Here is a 23,297-nt window from a genome sequence, read left to right as displayed (position 1 = left end):
ATTAACCAACTTAGAAGTTTGTATTTCACATTTAATGATGATATTATGTATAGATAAATAAACTAAATCGTATAACATACATTGTATTCTCCCTAGTTCAGTGGTAAGTTGTTCCTCGGGAGTCTTCCAAGTCGCAGGTTCAAACCCTGCAACATAGTATCAATATAAAATTCGATAAGATGCCAGGGGCCGTGACCATGGTAAGCCACTGCGGTGGCTCCGCCCCTGATTAACATAGTGACTCATTTACCTAGTATCACAACCATTCCGGTAAATGAGTTAGGCAGGGCCCTGCCTACTACATTTCCAAAGTTCAACATATAGTGCTATGGAGGGACCTCAAATTTTGCCCTTTTCCACACAAGTTAATTTGGATCTGAAAATGCCAAACGACGTCGTTTTGTGGATTATCAGTTTCTAAATCGTGTTCATCCGCTAACGTGTCTTTTCCGTTTGAATCCCCATTCAGTCTAAGACATGGGGAAGAAGAAGATGAAAGACACCGCGAAAACCAACGACGGAGACGGCAACTGTTTATGGTGGCTGGTACAGAAAGGGACGGCGGTTACTTCACTAACCGTCGTGTTGTTCGCGTTGCTGGTCCGCGTGGTGGTGTCGCTGCACCCTTATTCCGGCGCCGGAAACCCTCCGAAGTTCGGGGACTACGAGGCGCAGAGGCATTGGATGGAGATAACCACCAACCTTCCGATTCGAGAATGGTACAGAAATGGCACGAGCAATGATCTGAGCTATTGGGGTCTTGACTACCCGCCTCTCACTGCATACCAGAGCTTCCTTCATGGCATTTTTCTCCGATTCTTTCATCCTCAGTCCGTTTCGCTTTTCGCTTCCAGAGGTCACGAGTCCTATATTGGGTGCGCATTTTCTGTTAAGTAGATCTAGTGTAATGGTGTTTGGATCCAGGAAACTCTTGTTTGATTTGATTTTGAGTGAATCCTCTGTTTCATGCCTAAATTTTATTGTTCAAGACAATCAAATTAGTGTTAGACCTAAGAAAATCACACATTTGAACTTCAATCATATATTTGGACTTAATGTATCATGGTGTCAAGCACCTTAGTTCATGATATACTTGAAAAGTCATATTTCAAGGACTAATGTGCCTGGCATTGTCGTACATTGGATCGAAATATGTGATTCGCTTGTGTCTAGGACTGATTTGGTTGGAGTGGAAAGCATTAGAGATGAAATTGAGGGTTTACCAATTTCTTTTTTTGTCTGTCAGTTAGAATTCAGTTAGACATCTATTTGACTGATACAAGGATTAATATGATACAAACTATCAAAAGTTTTGAAGACAAAAATGATTATTTAAATTAGGGTTTGGAGGTGCAAACTAGAATCCAAAACATGCTGCTAGTTTTTGTAAGAATTTAAAAAACATGGATTATTTCATAAAAGTTGATCTAAAAAAACATGAAGACATGTAGTACTCACTTTTCAAATTATTCAAATTGGTTTATGCTGGTCCCTGCTAGAGATAGCAGGAGTAGTGTGGAACTGACTCTGAATAACTTAAGAATTCTCGTAATGAAGTTTAAACTATAGCACTAAACTCATTTTAAAACACTACTTATTTTTTTGTTTATTCTCTCAAACATTCACACTCTTTAAGAAGTGATATGGTTACAAGGTAGTTTTGTTAGAAAATAAACTAATGATCGAGTCTGTTATTGGCATTTCTCTTTGAATCAAAGAGTAAATTATGAGCGGTGTATCTAGTTATGACCAATTGCCACAGTTTTTTTGTATTTTTTACTTTGCTGCTCAATAGTGATTATTTTAACTTTGCTTCTGTTGTCATTATATTATCTTAACTGCAAGTTGCATTTGCAGAAAACTACTGATGAGGTGGACGGTGTTATCATCTGATGCCCTGATATTCTTTCCAGCAGTTTTTTACTTTGTTGTTGTTTATTATAAACAATCTTCAAGGAGCCGTAAAAGTGACATGGCTTGGCACATTACCATGCTTCTGTTAAACCCATGTTTGATTTTAATTGATCATGGTCACTTTCAGGTTTCAGAAAATGTTTTTATGTTAATTGCATTTCGCTCTTATTTTTCAGTCACAGGTTTGAAAGTGCCTTGATTTGAATGTTACGATTTGTTGTATTTCAGTTCAACTGCATCAGCTTGGGCTTAACTGTTGGAGCTGTTGCTGCCATCTTCTCTGGGAAAGATCTTGTTGCTTCTGTTCTTTATTGTCTAGCCCTAAACCATAAACAGGTTAGTCTCTTTCATCATTGCACAGGTCTACTGTTCATGTTTTATTTCTTCCTGCTATTCTATGTAGTCATGTATGATTACTCAACCCTACCCCAGAGGAAGTTTTATTCGATTTTTTTTGTATAGGCTTATCTTGTTACAGTATGCTTTTGCCTCATGAAGGAATTTTCATTTTTAGCCTATTAGCTGCATCATTTATTTACTTGTAATCTTTGTGCTATTGGCGGTGAAGTTGGGATATCTAATGGTTGGATTCTGTTAATTATTTTTCATTTTTTCTTGGCCGTTTCTTATAACTAATTAGTTGATTTGTATGCCCCTTAATGTATTCCTATATACTTATAAGCCAATACACTTGTATGAACTGATGAAAATTTCTGTATATTTTACCAGAGCAATTTTTATCACTTTGTGAATTTGCTGTTGTCGTAGGTGAATTACAATAAATGACAATGATTCTTTGGTTATATTATAGTCTTTAATTGACAGCAGAGCCATACTAGTACAATTACACGGAGAATAATAAATTGATGTAATGGATTAACCGATTAAGTAGCCATGCCAATTGATAGGCTTAGGATTTCATGAGCTGTGTCTAAGGTCATAACCACATGCCCTCTCATTTTTCCCCTTCACTTTTATTCGGGGTATGATATCTGTCTTATATATTCTTTCCCAGATGAGTGCATATTTTGCACCTGCTTTTTTCAGCCATCTCCTGGGTAAATGCTTGAGGCGTGATCACCCACTACTTGAGGTGTCAAAACTGGGGTTATTCGTTTTAGGAACATTTGCAGCTGTGTGGTGGCCATATCTGTATTCAGTGAATTCCACTTTGGAGGTAATGATGTTATCGTTAGTCATTAAAATATGCATTTTTGTTGTTAACATTTTTTTTCTGTGTATTATTCTCACACAGAAGCCAATAATGTTACATTAGCTGTGTGCCTGTTAGTGGATAATAGGACTTGTACATTTTATAGATACAGCAAACAGCAAAGAGATGACTCCTAAATTAAATCTAATTAATTCTATCCCTATTTTAATGGGATAATACTAATCTAATATATAGGAACTATATAACCCAATCCCTATTTCTTTGAGAATATGCTAATCTAAATAACAAACTTACACAAATATTCAACACCTTTGAACAGAGATATTTTAGCAGTTTTACTAGAAAAAACATCATTTGATTTTCCAGATATGGATAGTGCAAATTTTCTTGTTAAAACGTATATGGTGCTTCTGCCTTGTGCTTTTGTTATTGATCCTATCCTACCTGCATGAAATTCAGCGTAGTCTAGTAAATGTTTTTTTTTTTTCTGGGTTTTATCTTGAAGGCAACAATAAACTGATCTTGTATTTGTGGTGTACGAAAGCCTTATGACGTTGATAGATAATTTGAGTGCCACAACTGGCGGATGCGAAGCAATCAAGTAGACCTGCTCATTCATATTCTTTAGTCTATCTTGTAGGATCATATGATCTAGACTTGAAGTGGGCGTGCTCAATTTTGCTTTTGCGACATGGTTGTGGCATGTGCCCCCCTTGTGGCATAAAAAAATTCTCCTAAATAATTGTTAATTGGTAGGATAGATATAGAGTCCTCTCAAATATCTCTGAAGAATTGTTCATTCTTCTAGATGTGAATAGATGTCAATCATGCCCAGCTTGCTAATATTTGAATCAAATTCCGACTTCAGTGAAGACTTTGTGAACATATCAGCTTCTCGCAATTTGGTTAACACAATGTTTGCTAGAAGTTCTATTTCCAATCTGACTTTATGAAGTTCCGGTCAATCCTTCCCCATGTTGTACAAAAGTTTGGACTTTGGACTATACTAATAGTTGATTACGTCTCGGTGTACATTTTCATAGGACCTTTGAGAGGAATAAATAGGTCTTGTGGTAGCCTACTTATCCAAATAAGTTCACATGCACCTTGTGCAATTGCCTTAGATTGTGCTTCCTTGCTACTTCTTTCGACAACATTTTGTTTCTTGCTTCTCCAAGTTAATTTCCCCACACTTTTATGCAATAACCGATAGTTTATTTTGCACGAAAGAGTAAAAATGGATAATGAAGGAGTTTTATTAAAATAATAAGGATAAAAATGAGAATAAGTTATAGGCTGAAATGCTACCTCAAGTAGCATGTCAATAAAAAGCTCTAAGTTAATGAGATAAACTCATTTACCAAATACCTCTAATTAGCTTATAAGCTAGTCAAATAAGATATAAGCTAGTCAAGTAAGCTTTAAGCTAACTAAAATGTCTTACTTACCAAACATACATTAAATGTCTCTTGCTTGGAGCATAACTCACTATACTTCCTCTTTAAGCATTGTCAAGTCTAGTGTGGGATAGGTAGATTAGTTTTCCTACTAAGTACTTGTAAAATTCCCTCTCCACAAAAGGATCTTTATTTAGTGTTTTTAATTTCTGCCTACGCGCCTTCCAGCAGCCTTGCACAGTTGCACGGTTGCACCCAAGTTTTCCTGTCTCTTTCAGCAAATCAAGGGTATATTTTCTTTGAGAAATGAAAATGCCTTTCTTGTTCCTTGCTATTTCCATCTCGAGCAAGTATTTCAAGTATCCAAGGTCTTTTGCCTTCAATTCTGCCCGTGCTGACCTTTAAGTTTCTCAATTCCTGGGGTGTTATCACTTGTAATGCCTATCTCATCAGCAAGATAGGATTGGTATAAAAAAGAGAGAAAGAACATTGAACCGTAATTACTAATTCCCCAATCTGCTACAATGTTGAACAAAGTAAAAAACAAGGCAAGAATGAGTCCAAATGGTTACTGGGTCGAATCCCAAACCTCTCCCTAATTTCCAAATTTCAATTCTGATCCTTTTCCCTCTCTGTTGCTCTCCTTTTATTATCCTACCAGACCTTCATAATCATAACTAACTAAGTAGCCATAAGATCTACTGGTTTGTCACAATTACAGCCTAACACCTCTACTCATAGACTCTCCTGATTGGAGGTCTATTCCTATCAATTGTCCACATCACTTGTACTACCATGCATGACAGTGATAAGATGTGGTTCTCCTCTTTCTGGCTGCAACTATATCAATTGCACTCTCATCCCACTCCTGAATTTCATTGACAAAAATATAAAAGGAGACAAAAATTCTCTTAATGATTTTTTATTTACAGCTTCAGGATTAATCAAATCCTCGATCCTTGGGGTTTACAAGGGAATCCAACATGAACCCCTCCCAAGATGAATATACTGTGCTGGATTCCCTCCTTTTTGAACCAACTCAAAGCCCTTCCCTCCATAGCCACCATCACTCCTCTAATACCTCTTTAATTTTAAATACCTATCCAATTTATTGACCCGCATCATCCCTTGAAAGTAGAGGAATTTCTATTCTTCGCCTTCAGTCATCATTTTGACCACGGAACTTCCCTCCGGCAGACCCGCTTCCTGCTTTTTCCAATGCCCTTGAAGTTGTTCTGTTTATTTCCCTCCTTCCCAAAGGATTGCAGGAGACTCTCCATGAGATCTTAAATCTTTCTGAACCTGGCCTCTCGAAGCTCTATACCTTTTTTCTTGGAATTCCCCTTCTGCCTCCATGTCTCTTCTCTGTTGTTCAAAACCTATTTCCAAAGATTCCAGTCATCCCTCCATTCTCTTATGCAACATGAACCTGCAAGACTCGGATTTTGGTGAGCTCTGGTAGCAATTGATAGAACTGGATGAAAACTATTCAGAGGAACTGAATTTTAAAACATAAAATATGTAGAGCTAAAAGGTGAACTCTCACTGAGGTGCTAGAGAACCTGGACTCTCCCTCTAACCAAATCCTTTAACAAGACACCTGCCTGCTACCTTTTCATTCTTCCCATTTGTTCTATCCTTTAGTTACAAATAATTGTCTATTTCCCCTAACTACTCTCTCATGATTTGTGACTGTTAAAATTCATTGTCTAGAACAGTTGTTATTTATTCCCTTAATTCATTGTCTCAAACAGTCGTTATTTATTCCCTCCATTGCCTATTTTTATCTTTTTTTTTTCTTCTCTTTACTGGCTGCTACTACTAGCAGACTTGAGTCTTAATCCTCTACTTCGATCCTTATTCCTCTCAACATATACCCAGTTTTCTATCACATTCTTCCTTTGTGTTGCTTTAATATTTTGTAGAAGTTCTTCTAAGGACGGATACAGTTTAGAGGAAGCCAAGGTTAAAAGATAATCATAGCCAAGGTTGATAGTCATAGTCTCATAGATAGTTGATTTTTTCAAATTGAATGTTTTCAACTAATTTTAAGAATCTTGAGCCCTGAGTAGAAGTATATTTTGAGATGGAAGCCATAGGTTCAAGTCTAACTGAAGGGTATAAATATAGATATGGCAGTAGTATTAGTAAGTTCAACCCAAGTCATTGATTAATGCATCATCACATTAAACAATAAGAAACCTGCTTTTTTGCCATGACTATTTTGAGCCTGTTTCTTTTACTGTTGGGTGCTGCTGAAATGTAGAAATTTGTCTTCCTGGGTTAGTTTTACCCAAGGAACTGCTCTTCCACTGAACTTCTGTTTGCAATTGCATAGATACAAACTGAAAAACCAGCAGGCAGTTCTGATTTTTACCACTTGGGGTACTTTTAACAGGTTCTCTCCCGTCTTGCTCCTTTTGAAAGGGGAATATTTGAGGATTACGTGGCCAACTTTTGGTGTGCCACTTCAGTTTTCATCAAGTGGAAGAGGTTGTTTACAACAGAGTCACTGAAGTTTCTCAGCTTCACCGCAACTATTATAACCTGTCTTCCTTCCATGGTTCAACAAATAAGGTCTCCTAGCTATCGAGGTTTCCTTTATGGGCTGCTGAATAGTTCTTTCTCGTTTTACTTGTTTTCTTTTCAAGGTTGGTAGGATTTCTTTTCTTTCATTTTGCTGAAATGTGATAGTTTTGGTTAAGAAGGATCTCATTAGAAATTATCTGTGCTCCTGTTGTGTCCTTACAGTGCATGAGAAGTCCATTTTATTGCCGCTTCTTCCGGCAACCCTGCTGGCTGCAGAAGAGCCTTTCATGTTTAGGTGGTTGGTGCAATTTGCCATGCTCTCCATGTTCCCTCTGATGTGTCGTGACAACTTGGTTGTTCCATATCTAGCTTTACTTGCTCTCTTTTTCTTGATACTCAATGCCCCTGGTCAACAGCGAGTCAGAGAGATTAATTATTTCAATAAATATTTCAGCTCGACAACCATGTGGCTTGTTTTATGTTGTTCATTTATTCTTCACATAGTTTACTTGACCATGCATCCTCCTGAGAAGTACCCTTTTCTTTTTGAAGCTGTAATTATGAACCTGTGCTTCTCTCAGTTTGTGCTTGTAACTCTTGGCTGCAATATAAAGCAGTGGATGTTAAATAAACCTGTAAAATTTGAAGAAATAGAAAAGAAGCTCCTTTGATATTGTTTTCACCTTTCCTGTTATATTTGTTGTTTTATTTAGACAGTTGGATTTGGTGGTGGATGTTTAATGCATTTCAGCAATGGTTTATAGAAAGTGAATTCAGAGCTTAGCCTGCATTTGACATTGACTGTAATGATTGTGATCTTGAATCATATGTATTTGTCTCCCTTTTCGGTTTGATTGTTCATTTCCCAGTCTATTTTTATTACAATTTTATTACTGCTACAGAAAACCGTTTTATATGCCCATAACACTACAATGCCCAAGCAAGCTGGATTTTCTTCTCTAAACCGCGAAAATGCACCCTTCAGCTCAGGCTGCTAAAGAAAAATGTTAATTTTGAACTTTTTTTTTTCCTGTCTGGGAATACCCAAAGACAACACCGTGAGGTGAATCCTAGGGCTGTTGATGGTAACTCTTCAAACCCTCACCAAAGGTGGGGGTAACTTACCTTATTAGCTAATGCAATTAGTTGTCGAAATAGGATAGTTGTTTGTCCACACCTCATCTTTGAGGTGGAAAGAGGTGGAGGAGGAGAGAGATAGGAAGAAAAGAAAAAGTAAGAGAGAGAAAGTATAAGATATGATAGATGATAGGAGGAGAAAGATAGAAATAAAAATAGGTGAAAATGAAGTGTAGAACATATGAGGTGTGTATATATCATTGTTGGTCGAAATATCGACTTTTATTAATGATCTTGAATCATTGGGGCTTATGTCATTTATTGGATTGTTGAGGCTTATGCCGTTTTACTAGATTCTGTTTTATCGCTTTGTAGTGGATAGGACAGATTCTTGTTTTATTGCATTGTAGTGTATATATAGTACAAGTTCTTATTTTATTAAATTGTAATGGATAGGATAGGTTTTGTTCTATTGACCGTTAGTGGGATAGGACGAGTTTTGATTCACTGAACTGTCGTATATGTAAACTGTGGAGTTGTGCTGAATTATTGAAATTCTAAAGTACAAGACAAGTCCTGATTATTTGAAATGTTATATAAATATGCATAACTGTTGAGTACGATGAGATATTGAGATCATGCGATTGTGAACACAGAGTATTTATGAGAGTCAGTGAGTAGATCCGACGGGAGGTCTGAGCTACTGCTGACATGGAGGATCGAGACTTTCTCCGGAAGAGTATTTGGGGGAAGAAGGGGATCTTTGAGTTGTTAGGTTTTGTAACAAACGAGTGAATAATACTTCAATCTTAAGAATAAATTCCATAATGTATTAACTCAAAGATAAAACGTTTTGAATGATAAATAGAACCCCTTTAGAAGAAAACATAGGATGTGAAAATGAGTTTGAAAACGGGAACGCCGGTGATTCGGAATTGTGAAGGTGAAGAACCTGGGTTACGAACATCAAGAAGATAGGTTGTCGTGACGGGTGAGGTCACTAGGACGCGGGAGGAATTCTTTGCTGGTGAAGCAAGTTTTTGGTCGAGGATCACTGTTTACCTTAGGGTACCATAGAGAAAATATACACATATACTGGTGAGGATGTTCGTTTGTTTGGCTAACTATATTGCATTCATTCATTCATTCATGTAAGGTACTTGATGGTACCTTGGGCTCGACGGGAGTATATGGTCAATCGGGAAGGTTGGATCATCTTGGGTATGTCAAGGAGAGTAAGCGACACACGAGCAAAATTGTTAAACATAAGGTCTGTGTTAGGAGTGACTTGATGGTGCCCAGCCTAAGTGACAATTATGCTGTGTTTTCCCATCACCGGGTAGGGTGATGTTATCTGAATTTTCTGTGCATGCATTACATTGACACCCAATGCATCTAACTATATTTAATGATGTATTGGTGATGGAATTGTTACTTATGAATTGATAACATGATATGAATGTAATATTGATACTTATGATGTAACATGTTATATATTGTTGTGCCTTGATATGTATTATACATTATTTCCGTAAGTTGACCCTCGCATGCCTTGTTTGTATGTTTGTGTTTGGGCGGTCGACAAACTGTCAAATGGTCGACAACTAGTTCGTAATGGCTCCCCACTCAGAGCATACCCAAAACGAAATGATTGCTATTGAGGACTCTGACGTGGACCCGGACTCCATGAGTGAGGAAGAGGAGGGCCGGTGAGAATGAGCTTGTTTATGGGTGGGTAGAGCTTGTTGTTATGAGGCGCTAGCTGTTTTGACCAGCTGTGTCTGTATTTTGGGGCAGGTTAGGTCTCAACATGTTACTGTTGTGTGGTTCTCCGTTGTTGGGAAACATAGGGAGTAGTTGGACGTAGAGGTCTAGATGAGGTTATTTTGGGCTGACTATTCCCTTCCTTCACATGTAATATATTTGGAACTACTGATGCTTTATGAAAACTTGTAAACTTTGCCTTCGAGCCTATGTTCATAACACTATGAGTTGTAATTATTTATTCTAAGTTTTATGCATTGCATGTTGTGAAATGTTTCCTTTGAAAATGATAAGGAAAAAAGAAAACAATTACTCGCTTTTGCATATTTATTTGAAAACAGGTTACTATTGTGATCCATGAAAGTTGAGGTGTTAGATAGACCACCCTTAGGGTTCCTGATGTTCTCTTTTGATGGGGATGAAGAGAGACTTTTTGTCGTGTCTACAATTGGGGACCATAACCCATATAAGTAACTCCATCAGTTACAATTCAATTTTCAATATTTCTAATTTGACCCCTCATCAAATTAGAATATTGTCTTATGGTATCTGCACAATACCCTTTCATAACACATATGCCCTTAGCCATAAAATAAATATCAAATAGACAACTTTAGTTTTGCCTAATTAAATAATGGCTTAACACATTTAAATGTTACATTTGTGACCCAAAATTCTAACAATCTCCCACCGGCACATATGTAACTTTACACACGTGTTAAACTTTATGAGCTCAAAATTTGCCATTATATACTTCAAGCATATCCAAATAATCTCGTCCATTAGCTCTGTCAGTGCATAGAACCAAAGTGATTTTTGTTATATCAATCATAATTAAACCCATCAATGATTACTAATATTGACATAACTAAATGACATAGATTCATTATGAAATGAGCAACATGAAAATCACAAGAAGGTGTACATGTCAATTTTCAATTGGTCCTACTTTACTTTAGTGAGATCATTCAACAACCTTACTGTACAAAGTATAAATAATAGAACATCAAACCGTATAATTAACCAAAAATATTCAAATACTAGAGTATGCATACATAATACAAAACATAGAACACAAAATTTATAAATGAGTAACACCCACTAAACTAAACATTCCTCACACCGTAAAACACCCATGTGAGTGGTGTGCTCATGAAAGACCTTGGGCGACAGACCTTTTGTAAGAGGATCCGCTATCATGGAGTTTGTCTCTATGTGTTTTATGAAAATTTGTCCACTTTGTACCCTTTCTTTAACAATTAGGAACTTGATGTTAATATGTTTTGACTTAATTGGTCGAGCTCATATTATTGTTGGACAATAGGACAACTGGTTTATTGTCACAGTGTAACTTAAGCGGTCTTTCAATTACTTCCACAATTCGCAGCCTAGTGACGAAGTATTGATGGCGAACACTCCTTCTTGTATTTTTATTTGTTCTGTTTCATGCATTTTACCAAACTTAATTATTTTAAAATAACTTCCAATTGAACGTTTAAAAAACACAAAAGTGGTATTTTTACATAAAAATAAATTTTAAAATTATCAATAATATTAAACAAGTTCCCTTTTCAGTGATTATGGCACAAATAAAGTCTCTTTCTCTCTATCTCTTATTTTTCATAAATACTTAGAATTTTCAAATTTACTTTTTCCTCGGCGTATCACACGTATCACATACGTTTGGACTACATCAGACACCGGCTTAAGATTATCTCAAGTGATATAACATTATCTTTATCTCGCTCTTCATTAGTATTCAAATAATTGACATATTTAATACTTGTGAAGAGAGAAATAGACACAGAATTGCAACTTGATAAAACTCGTACAAAATCCTGATTTATCAATGCACTAACATTTGCACAATACCACATTCACAAAAATCTAACCCAAAATGAAAAGCAAAACAAAAGAAGTTTAAGAAATAAAAAAAAAGCATAACAACGGTTCTATTTCTTTTTTTTTTTTTTTCAAAGTTCTCATCTCATCTGCAAGATTGAGGAAAATCTAATTCAGTCAAGTAATTGCGATTTGTTCAAGTTGCAACCTCCAATCCCAGCTCAATTTAACACAACCAGTTCTTCATATCAATCTTTCTCTTTTTCATGGGCATAGAGCAATCCACACGAGAAGTGGATTCGAACCCGAGCTTCAGCTCCAGACCAACTTCATTACCATTTTCTCTAGCTTGGTGGTCACTCAGCTTTGAGTTTGAATCAAGTTCATCATGGATATTGATCGAAGCCTCAGCGGATACAGCACTTTCACTCTCAAACCGATGGCTCGATGATGACTCATGACACACAGAATGGTTTCTCCTGGTGGCCTTTGGCTTAATGACTGAGCTAATAACCTGCTTCAGCTTGGACCTAGTCTTGACACCCTCACCTTCAATGGGTACGATTGAGCTTTCATCTTTGGACACATGACGTATGTCGTAGATGTTAGGAGGTGGGCTCCACATGTTTGTCGTTGGCTCAAAAGTTATTGGCATGATAGGCGCACCCTTCAAAACAGCTTCCACAGCAGCATGGCATAGTTGCCAGCTCCCAGACCATAATAGACCCACAGACCCATTAATAGGGTTCACGATTCGACCACATGCCTCATATAACAATGAACGAAAAAGCTCTGGAAAAAAAAAATACAATCAATGCAATTTTTTTTAGTTCATTCAATGGAAGAAGAAGAAAACATTTAATCAAAATAAATAATATAAAAAGATAAAATAGCAATTCAAGAAAAGAAAAGTGAAGAAAAGTGAAAAAAAAAATGAGAGTAGTTTTTTTTTTTTCAAAAGCGAGTCATGTGTAATTTAATGTTAAACATAAAAATTAAAGGATGTTTTTTTTTGGCTATTTAGTATTTTTTTTTGTTACAGGCTAATGAATATTTTAAACAATAACCTTGAGGATTATTTTGAAATAATTTTTTCTTAAAGATTTTTTTGGTGAATGGGAAATATTTTATTTTCATAAAGATTACAATAAACTAAGGATTTTAAACGTTTTATCATTATTTTGATAAAAATAAAAAATTATGATTTATTATTTAAAATTATAGCAGAAATGATAATTAACTAAGCACTATTTTTATTTTCCGAATGTAACAAAAAATACTATTTTTATTTTCCAAATATTTTATTTTTAATTTACTATTGTCTAATTATTTTATTTAAGTAAAATGATGTATTAATCAACAACTTTGCGAACTAAGCTCAAAAAAAGGAAAAAAGACGACTAGTGCATTAAAAAGCTGATTATAACCACAAGGCCCAAAACAAGCCAACAAAGGAAACCAAACATAAAAAAGGAAAAAGAATCCATATAACCACAAGGCCCAAAACAAGCCATTTAGCTCCCTTAACCTGTGAGATTTGTGTTTCTATATCTCGAAATGAAACTTCATCAGAGCAATCGTACTGTTGTCTAATTATAGCATGACACATAGGTTGAAAAATGAAAAATTGAGGGAAATTATCAGATTAATAAATGTTGAAAAAGTGAATGAGCGAATTTCTTATTAAGGAACAACACAACCTATGTTTTGTCCCGTAAAAACCAAGTGATTTCTTTACATGTGCTAGAAGATTTTTCCTTTCCCAGATACATTTTTAGATTCATCAAACAAAGGCCTAAATATATTTTTGAAATTAATTTATTAATTTATTAATTTTTTCAAAAAATAAAATAAGACCGACCTGGACGAAGGTGTTGAGGGCTAGCATTGATGAGGTTACTCAGGCCAACGCGACCATAGAACTTGGAAAGAAACAAAGTTGCATGTGCTTGTGATTCTGGGCTCTCAATCCACTGCAAACAGGGTTTGATGTTACAATCTTCACCACAACCCTTTCTTAACACCCGACAGCCATTGCAACTTGTTCGCATTTTGATGAAATTTCTTTTTTTTCTTTTGTTGTGTGTTATGGAAAACCTAGCTCGAATTTTTGTGAGAAGTTAGAAGAGAAAACAGGGGAAGCATTTATAAACTTGTTCGAGGTTCCAGCGCTGCTGGTTTTTTCACATGTTTCGGGGAAAGCGCAGCTGTTTTCCAATTGTTTTTTTCACGTTTAAGAAGGCTAAAAGTTCAAACCACTTTCTAGCTTTCCGCAAATGTTTACTGCTTTATTAATCGGATCCATATGTATTTGAATGTGCAGTTATTTTTTTATGACTATTTTTTCTCACTAAAATAGAAAAATGATAAGCACTAAGATAATTTTAATTTAATGGCTTAGTTATTTTTTACTAAGAAATTTCTAATTTGTTTATATAAAACTATTTTTAAGTAGTTTTAAATTTTGACTAATATTTTAAAATTTATATATACTAGTTATCTTTAAGAACAAGAGCTCACACAAAGAGCAATGCTCACCAAAAAAATCTTTAAGAACATAGTTTAAGCAGTACATACTAAGTATTTTTTACACAAAAGTTGAATATATTTCTCATAATTTCTTTTTAATTTAAATATAAATATAAATTATGTATATATTTTAAAAATACGAAAGCTTCCAATAATAAAGTGAAAAACTAGAAGGATAAAAATGGTAAAATATGTCATGTCTCAAATGCTTGCAAACACGTATAAAATATGACAAATGAAAATCGTGGTGGTGAAACGCACGATCAGGTTTCACAGTGGAATCGAGTCACAACAAATTGAGGAGTAAGAAATAAATCCCCGGTTTTCAGGAGCTTTGGAGAAAACTAAAGCATGGTTTTTTGGGTTTTATGTTGGAAGTTGGAATTGTGGGCTGAGATGAAGAAACTAGAAGAAGATGAAAAGCATGTACGCGATGGTTTTCGTGTTAAAAATTTCTTTTAATAAAGTAGTAATAATACTTATTAAGTTTTTTTTAAAGTTATAATTATAAGGGTTAAATAAGTTTTTGGTCCTTTTATAATATGCTAAGTTTGAAATGATCTCTCTTCCTTTCCGATGTATCAAAAAAAGAAATGATCTCTCTGGAGCAAAGTTTGAACTCAGTCACTACTGTTGAGAAACTACCTAGCTTCAGTTCCTGCAATAGGTGGTGGTCCAGTGACCTCTGCTATATGGCTTCACTGATCTACGTGTAATTGCCACATGACTTCACCAATCTCGTCGGGATTATGTTAATTAGTGAGTTAGTGGTAAAGGTAATTGTAACATCCCGATTTTCGGGTGTCACTTAGTAACTTAAAAATAAAATAAAGCGAAAAATGCATGTAATTTTTTTCGTTTTCTTTTTAAAATAAAATACTTTTCAAACAAAAGACTCAACCCAAAATTGCACAACATAACTAATGTACAACATAGATATACAACCCGCTGTAACCATAAGTGGCAGAAAGTGACAAAAGTAAGCCCGAAGGCAAAACGTATAGATCCAGTGATCAGAGTGACAAAGTTATAAGTACATGTCCTCAAAAGTGGGAGTGTCAGTCCAAAACGGCCCCCTCCGTACTTTCTACGTCCGAATACTCCCTGTGATTCTCATTACAAAGAACCACACAAAAAGTAATGTGTCGGGGAACTACCCTGCCCCAAAATACAAATGACGAATCAAAGCTATGACAACGACAACCAATATCAGAAGACTCTAACCAACCATACCCTATACTAATATCATCGACCCTCATCTGATCACGCATAGAATCCGGGTCCTCGTCGAAGGCTCAGTAGTAGTCATTCCGTTCCGGATCCTCCCCGAGCGACGCATCATCTTGAACCGTTTGTTGATCGTATGGCAGTTTGCCAACCGCCCAAACACAAACAATACAAACAAGGCAAGACGTGAGGGTCAACTCACAGAATAATGTAGATAATACAAACAACATGAAACGATAAGGGGGGTATATACATATATATGTTCTTCATGGCCTATCATAGTGTATATACATAGCATATCATCATTTCACCACTAACAAATATATCATCATCACAACTAACAAATATATCATCATCACATCATCAAATATGGTAAGATGCATGGCGTGCTAATGCAATGTCATGCTGAAAAGATGATCCGGATAAACGCCACCAGCACGATCGGCGGGACAAGCCAATGACATTGCCACTTAAAGTTGGGCTTAGATCGGTCCTCACCAGCTCGGTTTAACCATATATGCTTGTTATTCATGAAGCAGCTCGCTTTGCTGAAGCAGCTCACTTCGCTGAAGCACCACGCTCCTATCAAGCACCTCGCTCCTGTGAAGTCTCGATCTGAGATCGTACTTCGGAAAGCAGCACATCCCCCAAGAAATGTATGCATGAATGCAATATGGTTACCCAAACAACGAATCGTCCTCACCAAGGTACGTGTGTATAGCTAGAGTACATTGTCTCTACAATACCCTAAGGCAGTGTTGTTAAATAGCGGTTATAGCGCCGCTATACCGCTATAGCGTAGTGGAAATTCGTTGTGCCGCGACGTAGCGGCAAACGCGATAAACGCAATAGCGCCGCAAAACCGAATAGCGCCGCAATAGTGGTGGAAGAGAAGATCACGTGCGATTTTAGGACTTTTTTTAAAAAAGGCACCGCTTGGGAGATGGGAATCAGCCACCGACTGAATTAATTGTACCCAATTAATGGAAGAAAAGTTTTATAACTTAAAATCTTCACTCTATGAAAGCCTCAAAACCTTTCGAGTTTTCCCTTCTCTCTTCCTCCTTCTAGATCAAGCTTCTGACCCTCATCTCCGGCAACCCCAAGAGCTTTTCTAATGACTTTTCCGGCGAGTTTCTGGCTCCCATCTCTTCACTCTGCCATGCTCTGTTTTTTTGTTTTTTTTTATTTCTTTCTTTTTCTTTTGCGTACTCTTCTGTTTTTTGTTTTTAGCCTCTGTTTACTTTTTTTCATACCCTGTTTTCCTTACTTTTCTTTTTCCCTTCCTTCTTTCTGCACATTTTCAGACTCTGTTTTTCTTTTTTTTCCACACTCTGTTTTCTGTTTTTTTCGTCCTGTTTTGTTTCTAATATCTGTTCTTCCTTTTTTTCCTCTCCCATCATGATCTGTTATGTTTTTCTTCTTCCATTGTGAATGTGAACCTATGTTTCTAAAATTTGTTCTTTCTTCACATCATCATTTGTTTATTTTTTCCTTTACATACAATGTTTTTTTATTTTATGTTTTTTTTTTCCCTGTTTTGTTTCTAAAATTTGTTCCATCATGGCCATTTTATGCATTTCATTAGATGTCTTATTTTTATTTATTTTTTGCAACTGTTTTTTACTAGCACAAACAGCACAACAAGCCGTTTTTCTATAATTTTTTTACTTATTTAAACTGCTATGGGGTTTCCGCTATTTGCCCGCAACGCTATCCGCTAAATGAAATAGCGGATTTTGGCCTCGCCGCGATTTTCCGCGATCATTTTTTGACAACACTGCCCTAAGGTAAACAAGGAAGTGCTAGTCACAGTTGGTAACTTTTCTAGTCACTCTGGCTCACCGGCTCGATGTCCTAACAAGTTGCTCAACGAACAAAAGGAGTGCTACTCACACTTAGTGACCTTTCAAGTTACTTTGACTCACCAACTCGATGGTCAAAAGTTTGTTCAACGAACAAGGAGAATGCCCCTCGCACTCAGTGACTTTTCAATTTACCCAGGCTCATCAGCTCGATGGCCGAAAAGCTGCTCAATGAGTAAAGATGGTGCACTCGCACTTGGGGACTTTCCAATCATCCCTGGCTCATCCTTTGGATGGATAGATAAACTTCTAAAGGAGCAAGAGGTGCTATCGCACTCAAGGATTTTCCTCACACTTAGATCGTCGACCTTTCTCGTTTTCCAAACTCATTTCAGATCCTAAGTCTTTTCAAGAAAGTTTCATTATTATTTGAAGGTGTTCTATCTTTGGTTAATGCAGTATGAATTTCATTTATGAGTCAAGTTCCATTTATCTTTTGTTTCAAAACTCTAAAAGTCAAAAGATCCCAACAAACCCAAGAAATTCCCCGAGAAGGTCTCGATCCCCTAACACGACAAAGGTTCGAACCTTGGTCCGACCTGTTAGTCATTCCCTTAAAAGTTCAGTCACTAGTATGTTTTAACCTCAAATTTCCCCACACTCCGTCGATCCATATATATATATATATATATACATATATAATTGCACAATCCAGTTAGTACAATCCAACAAGCATATTTGCATATATGATCACATCCTATAATTAGCCACTTAGCACCTTTAAAGCATGTGATTCAGTCAACATTAATCATAGCAACAATCAAATCATAAAGACATATGTCGGCCGAAGCCCTAGAAAATGGAGACACAAGTCTCAAGGTTTAACAACGGCTGAAGCCTCAGAAAACATTTTCCAATTCAGCTCAATCAACATCATCACAATCAAATAAGCAAGTCGAAGTTATCGACGCCTAAATCATTAACTAGTAAGTAAGTTTCCCTCACATCTGGTATGTTCCGCTTCATCTTGAAAATGCTCTGCTTGCTCCAAATCAGCTCCTCTTGGCTCAGCTAAGTCGGAACCTTAAGCAAAAACAACATTGTTTAGCTACTACTAAACAATTTAATCTAAGAAATGCTAACTGACATCGGATAAAGCTTCATAAGCTTTAGAGTACGACATTTAAGCACGAATGAAAGAGTTTTTCCAAATGGGTGAGTTTTGACATGTGAAATCAACCCAGAAAATTCTAATATTTACCTTTGCACACTAAAACGCGCATAACTCGAGCTAAAAAACTCGGAATGACACGAAAGCAAAGCCAAAATTTCGGCGAATTAAAGGGCTATAGTAAGCTTAAGGCCACACTTGCCTAGATTTGAGTGTTCCCCAGTCCTAATACTTGTAAGTCTCGGCCACTACCCAATTTTAGCGTTTCGATGTTTTTTCATTGATCTAATTTAATTCCTAGGTAATCTTAGGTCATAACTAGGTTAAAACAATCCTCGGAAAAATTATCCCATTTGAAATGCACATTGGGGTATTTGGGTCAAGATTTTAGGCTCAAAAACTCAAAGTTGAAATTTTGAAAAACTGAATCGGTAAGGTTGTAGACAACGCCTTTAATATCAACTAATCCTAAAGGCACTAGGTTAAGTCATGAATTTTTTGTTCAAAAAGCAAACCTTTGGTGAAAATGGGTATTTCCACTATTTTTCAGATCTACGACGACTCAGAGAAAATCCGATTGCACCTGGAACGCAGGAAAGGCATAGAAGAGGATTGATAGAATAAATCGAATTAAAAAGATGTTTTTGAAAAATGCTCAAAAATTTGAGCACAGAAAGATATGGTTTAAAGCAACAGAAAGTATAAACAAAGGTATGGAATTACAAGATTACCTCGCTGTCGATCCAAAGAAACTGAAATTGGGTCAATCGGCAAGAACTCGCGAAGAAACTCCTCTCTCTCTCTCTCTAAACTCGCGGCTCTCTCTCTCTCTATGGGTGGGAAATGAGAAATTTCTCATTTCCCGCATTTTATAGCGGAGGTCGAAAAAGTAAAATTCGAGATTTCTCGAATCCTGTCGTCCTGGTACTTTCATCTGCTGATAAGAAGTTAATATTTGGCGACAGAATGCCAAAACTCAAAATGAGTTTCTCTGAATTGAAGAAAATGATATAAACGGAGTATGAATCAAAATACGCTGGAAAACTACTTTTTTCAGTTGGCGTCGGATGAAGAAACTTCCTTCTGAAGAAAGGTTGCAATCGTCGAAAGAAATAAGATCACGTGGATGAAAACTTCGTTAGAAGCTTCGAATAGAAAAAGTCTTCATCCAGAGCTTAATTAAAGTCCTTGAGAAGATAGAATTTAGCTTTGCCGAACTTCCAGGAAGCGAAACCTGTCGTACGTATAGTCGAGAGTTCCGTGTCAAAGCGATGGTCATGGGAAAAATGAAGAGAGGTTCTTATTTTTCTAAGGATTTTGAATTTCGTTTGAACAGTGCTCTAAGAGTGGAAATAGCTTTTTTCGGACACTTTCGACCTTAGCCGGGTGTGGAAATGGCTCGAGCTATCACTTAAACTGACTACAGTGCTATCCTTAGTCAATTTCTGAACTTTCTCCTTCATTAAGTTATCCAAAACTACAAACACTTGTTCAGGTTCCTTTCACGATACACGACCTAGGTGTGAATAAGGAATTAGTTTATTTAATCTACGCTAAAACCTGGGTCTTATAGTAATCGGACCGCCACCTTTGATAGGAACTAAAACCAGTAGTCTCTCAAACATTAATGACTGAGTTCAAACTTTGATCCAAAGAGGGACCATTTTCGAACTTAGAGTATTATACAGGGACCAAAACTTTATTTAAATAAGTCATAACCAAGTTTTTTTTTATAAGCAAAATTGTATTAGATATTAGAGTACAAGGGGTACTCCAACTCGAATACAAACAAAATGAGAAACAAAAAGAAAACATAACTGTCTCTACAAAACACCACAAGGAGGTCAAATTGCCACTACAAAGCTAAGCACACCCAGTCATAACGCATACCACTTCCCACACCACCTACTGGTCCAAACCCAAAAGATATCCATCCATTAAATCCCACAATGCAGCATAACACTAGCAGCTCGAGCGCAACAAGAAAACAAGAGCAACCAGTTTCATCTCCACCTTTCCATTACAACACCCAAAGCCCCTAGCAATTCTGAATACACAACATGGGACTTGTATGCCATTCAACTAATGAATTCCCAAACCCGTCCCGACCTGCTTTACACCATTGCCAGGATCTTAACTTGACCATTTCCAATATGTGAGATAAGTTAACCACTGTTGATTTGTAAATTACTTCATTACGAAAGAGCCAAACAGACCAGAGCACCGCCAACCAGATTGAGCTCAAGCACTGATTCTGTGATTTACTGCCAAACTGAAATTGCAGATAGTGTGACTTAGGATCCAAAGGCAATACAATAGAAAAGCCAAGCCATTTGAAACAAGCACACCAAACATTATGAACCAATGGACAAGTAAATAACAGATGTGAGCACGTTTCCAGTTCCTGCAAACAGAACTTGCAGCCAGCTGCTTCCGGAGAGGGAATAACCTTCCGCTTCAGCAAGTTGTCTAAGGTCGGGATACGGTCCAAAAAGGCTCTCCAAACAAAAGCCTTTACATTTGAAGGGCCAACAGAACACCATAAAGATTTATAGATAGGATCAGGTAGCCGATCACTAGGTACCTGCAAAAAAAGAAACGCTGAGTTAACAGAATATGCGCCATCCTCACTTGGCTGCCACACCCACTTGTTTGGGACACCCGCCGAGAGAGAAACACCACTGATTTCTTGGATTAGGACTTGCAGCCAACCAATCTCCCTACCAGCTAGTGGTTGTAAGACCCAAGTTTTTAAGTTTATACCAAGTGAATAAATTCTTATTCACGATTAGGGTTGATGTATCGTGAAGGAAAACCTGAACAAGAGTTTACCAAATGAAATAAATTTGTGAAGGAGAAAGTTCAGGAAAAGTCTAAGGGTTCATCAAAATCGATAAAAGGTATAACACGATCGATATACGTTTAAACCTAGGGCAGAAACCCTAGTAAATAGCTAGTTTTCACTTAAAGTCACGATGGAAATTAATTCCAAAAATCTTCAGAGAAATATTAGAACTTCTCTTATTCCTTATACGACAATCGTTTCAAGGCGAAACTCTAGAATCTACGAACGTCCGATTCCAATATTAGAACTTCTCTTTTTCCTTCTACACGCATACACCCATTTCTCTTGATGATTCCAATCTTTCTTCAGAAGGAAGTTTTCTATTCCGACATTCAATGCAAAAAGTAACTTATCGGGTAAAATAGTTTTACACCGACTTTGCATTAGTCACTTAAAATACTAGGAAACCTCTTTTGAGTTTTGGATTTATGTTGCCAAAACCTATCTTAGAATTCACGGAGAATGAAGCCGGAAAAATCAGATTCGCGAAACTTTCATTTTCCCGCGTTTTTCCAACCTCTATATATAGCCAAGAAATGAGAAAAAAACACAAAAACTCACCCATTTTCTTCCAAGAGGCCGCGAGTTTGCTAAGAGGAGGAGGAGAAGAGATTTTCTTCATTTATTGCTTGATCGTTTGATTCAACAGTTGCTGCTTGAAGGTATCGAGGTATAGTCGCTAATCCTTACCTCTAATCGTCTTTTCCATAGCTTTTCTCTATGTCTTTCTGTGTTCCTAGTTTTGAGGTTTTTGCAAAACTATCCTGATAACTTCATTTTTGATTCTAAACATCTTCCCTACGTGCCCAAGAGCATGTTTATCTAATAATACTGCGCCGATTCTCGAAAAACTACCGTCGAGTTTCAATTCTGCTTAAAATACCCATTTTGGGGCAAAGCTTCGTCCTTTGGGCTAAAACTATCGCCTTAGCTTAGTGCTAGTAGGATTAGTTGTCATAAACGTCGTTGGCGACGTCCCCATCCAATTTGTTTTTCGAAATTTTAGTTTTGAAATTCTGAGCTAAAAATATTGACCAAAATACCCCTGCGACAGTTTTCGATCCGATAATTTTTCCGAGTTTAGAATACCCTTAGTTACGACTAATGATAACCTAGGAACCAAGTTTGATCGAAGAAAAATCGACCCACCTAATTACCAATAGTGGCCGAGCACCCTAAGGGGGGAGGAAGAAAATTCTTGTTTCAAAAACTTGTCCTTTCGCGCTAGACTATCGTACCTCGGAGTATATACTACTTCGTGTAACCTTAGTGAGTATTGATTACTGAGTTTCTGATAGTTTTTGATGAAATTCTGTGGTTTTACTCTAAAGGTTCTTTTGAGGAATTCTCTGAAGAACAAGGAGCTGGTTGTGAAGGAACTTTCGAGGACAACCCTGGAGAATCTTCAGGTGAGGGCTACTCACTGAACTATTAGCTAATGCTTTAGGTGTCGACGTATTCGACTTGATTTACTGTTTATGCACTTATTTGTGTTTGATTGGGAAACGTTTTCTGAGGCTTCGGCTGACAATGTAGATGATTCATCTACTGAATGTTTTTGAGATTGAATTACATGGTACGTGCTAAGTGGGTAATCTAGGATGTGTGATGCATGCTTTATATGCTAAGTGCTACGTGGTTGTTTTAGAATATGTTGATATATGACATGTTGGTTGATTGTGCTGATTTAATTATGCCTTTTCAATGATATCTGTGATTCTGAGTAGTGAGGATAGCGGGCAGGTCATGCCGATTTTATTTTGAGATTTTGGGGAAAGTTTGATAGGACGAATGAGATTCGGGCCTTGTTTTGGTTGATGGATCGAGACATTCTCGGGGAATTAATTGGGATATTTGGATGTTGAAAACTCATAAGATTTGCGATAAGACTAAAAGGATATTATTTTGTAAAGAAAACTCATAAGACATTAAACAACCTCTAAATCTTCAAATAATGATAACAAACTCGAAAGGAAGCTTAGGATGCAAATCTTAGTTTTGGAAAATGAGAAGTGTCGTCGGA

General features: G+C 36.7%; 2 protein-coding genes across 2 annotated transcripts; one reads left to right on the top strand and one right to left on the bottom strand.

Moving 5' to 3' along the window:
* Positions 1-319: 319 nt before the first annotated feature.
* On the top strand, positions 320-7,875 carry LOC130737548 (probable dolichyl pyrophosphate Man9GlcNAc2 alpha-1,3-glucosyltransferase). The gene is made up of 6 exons (XM_057589356.1): positions 320-875; positions 1,858-2,041; positions 2,143-2,250; positions 2,930-3,091; positions 6,884-7,136; positions 7,237-7,875. Exons 1-6 carry the CDS (start codon positions 478-480, stop codon positions 7,683-7,685), a joined length of 1,554 nt encoding a protein of 517 aa, XP_057445339.1. The 5' UTR covers positions 320-477; the 3' UTR covers positions 7,686-7,875.
* Positions 7,876-11,595: 3,720 nt separating this feature from the next.
* On the bottom strand, positions 11,596-13,803 carry LOC130735249 (LOB domain-containing protein 41-like). The gene is made up of 2 exons (XM_057587324.1): positions 13,559-13,803; positions 11,596-12,489 (listed from the first exon to the last, which is right to left on the bottom strand). Exons 1-2 carry the CDS (start codon positions 13,746-13,748, stop codon positions 11,924-11,926), a joined length of 756 nt encoding a protein of 251 aa, XP_057443307.1. The 5' UTR covers positions 13,749-13,803; the 3' UTR covers positions 11,596-11,923.
* Between the last annotated feature and the right edge of the window lie 9,494 nt (positions 13,804-23,297).

Source organism: Lotus japonicus, chromosome 2, assembly GCF_012489685.1.
Source record: "Lotus japonicus ecotype B-129 chromosome 2, LjGifu_v1.2".
NCBI lineage: Eukaryota > Viridiplantae > Streptophyta > Magnoliopsida > Fabales > Fabaceae > Lotus > Lotus japonicus.
Note: the sequence above shows the minus strand (reverse complement) of the source record. Positions and strands in the feature narration are given on the sequence as shown.

Excerpts from the sequence above, each read along its gene's own strand:
- LOC130737548 (XM_057589356.1), top strand. The coding sequence starts at position 478 with ATGGGGAAGAAGAAGATGAAAGACACCGCGAAAACCAACGACGGAGAC. Across the intron at positions 876-1,857 it reads GGTCACGAGTCCTATATTGG|AAAACTACTGATGAGGTGGA; the intron begins GTGCGCATTTTC and ends TTGCATTTGCAG. Across the intron at positions 2,251-2,929 it reads TAGCCCTAAACCATAAACAG|ATGAGTGCATATTTTGCACC; the intron begins GTTAGTCTCTTT and ends ATTCTTTCCCAG.
- LOC130735249 (XM_057587324.1), bottom strand. The coding sequence starts at position 13,748 with ATGCGAACAAGTTGCAATGGCTGTCGGGTGTTAAGAAAGGGTTGTGGT. Across the intron at positions 12,490-13,558 it reads CCCTCAACACCTTCGTCCAG|AGCTTTTTCGTTCATTGTTA; the intron begins GTCGGTCTTATT and ends TTTTTTTTCCAG.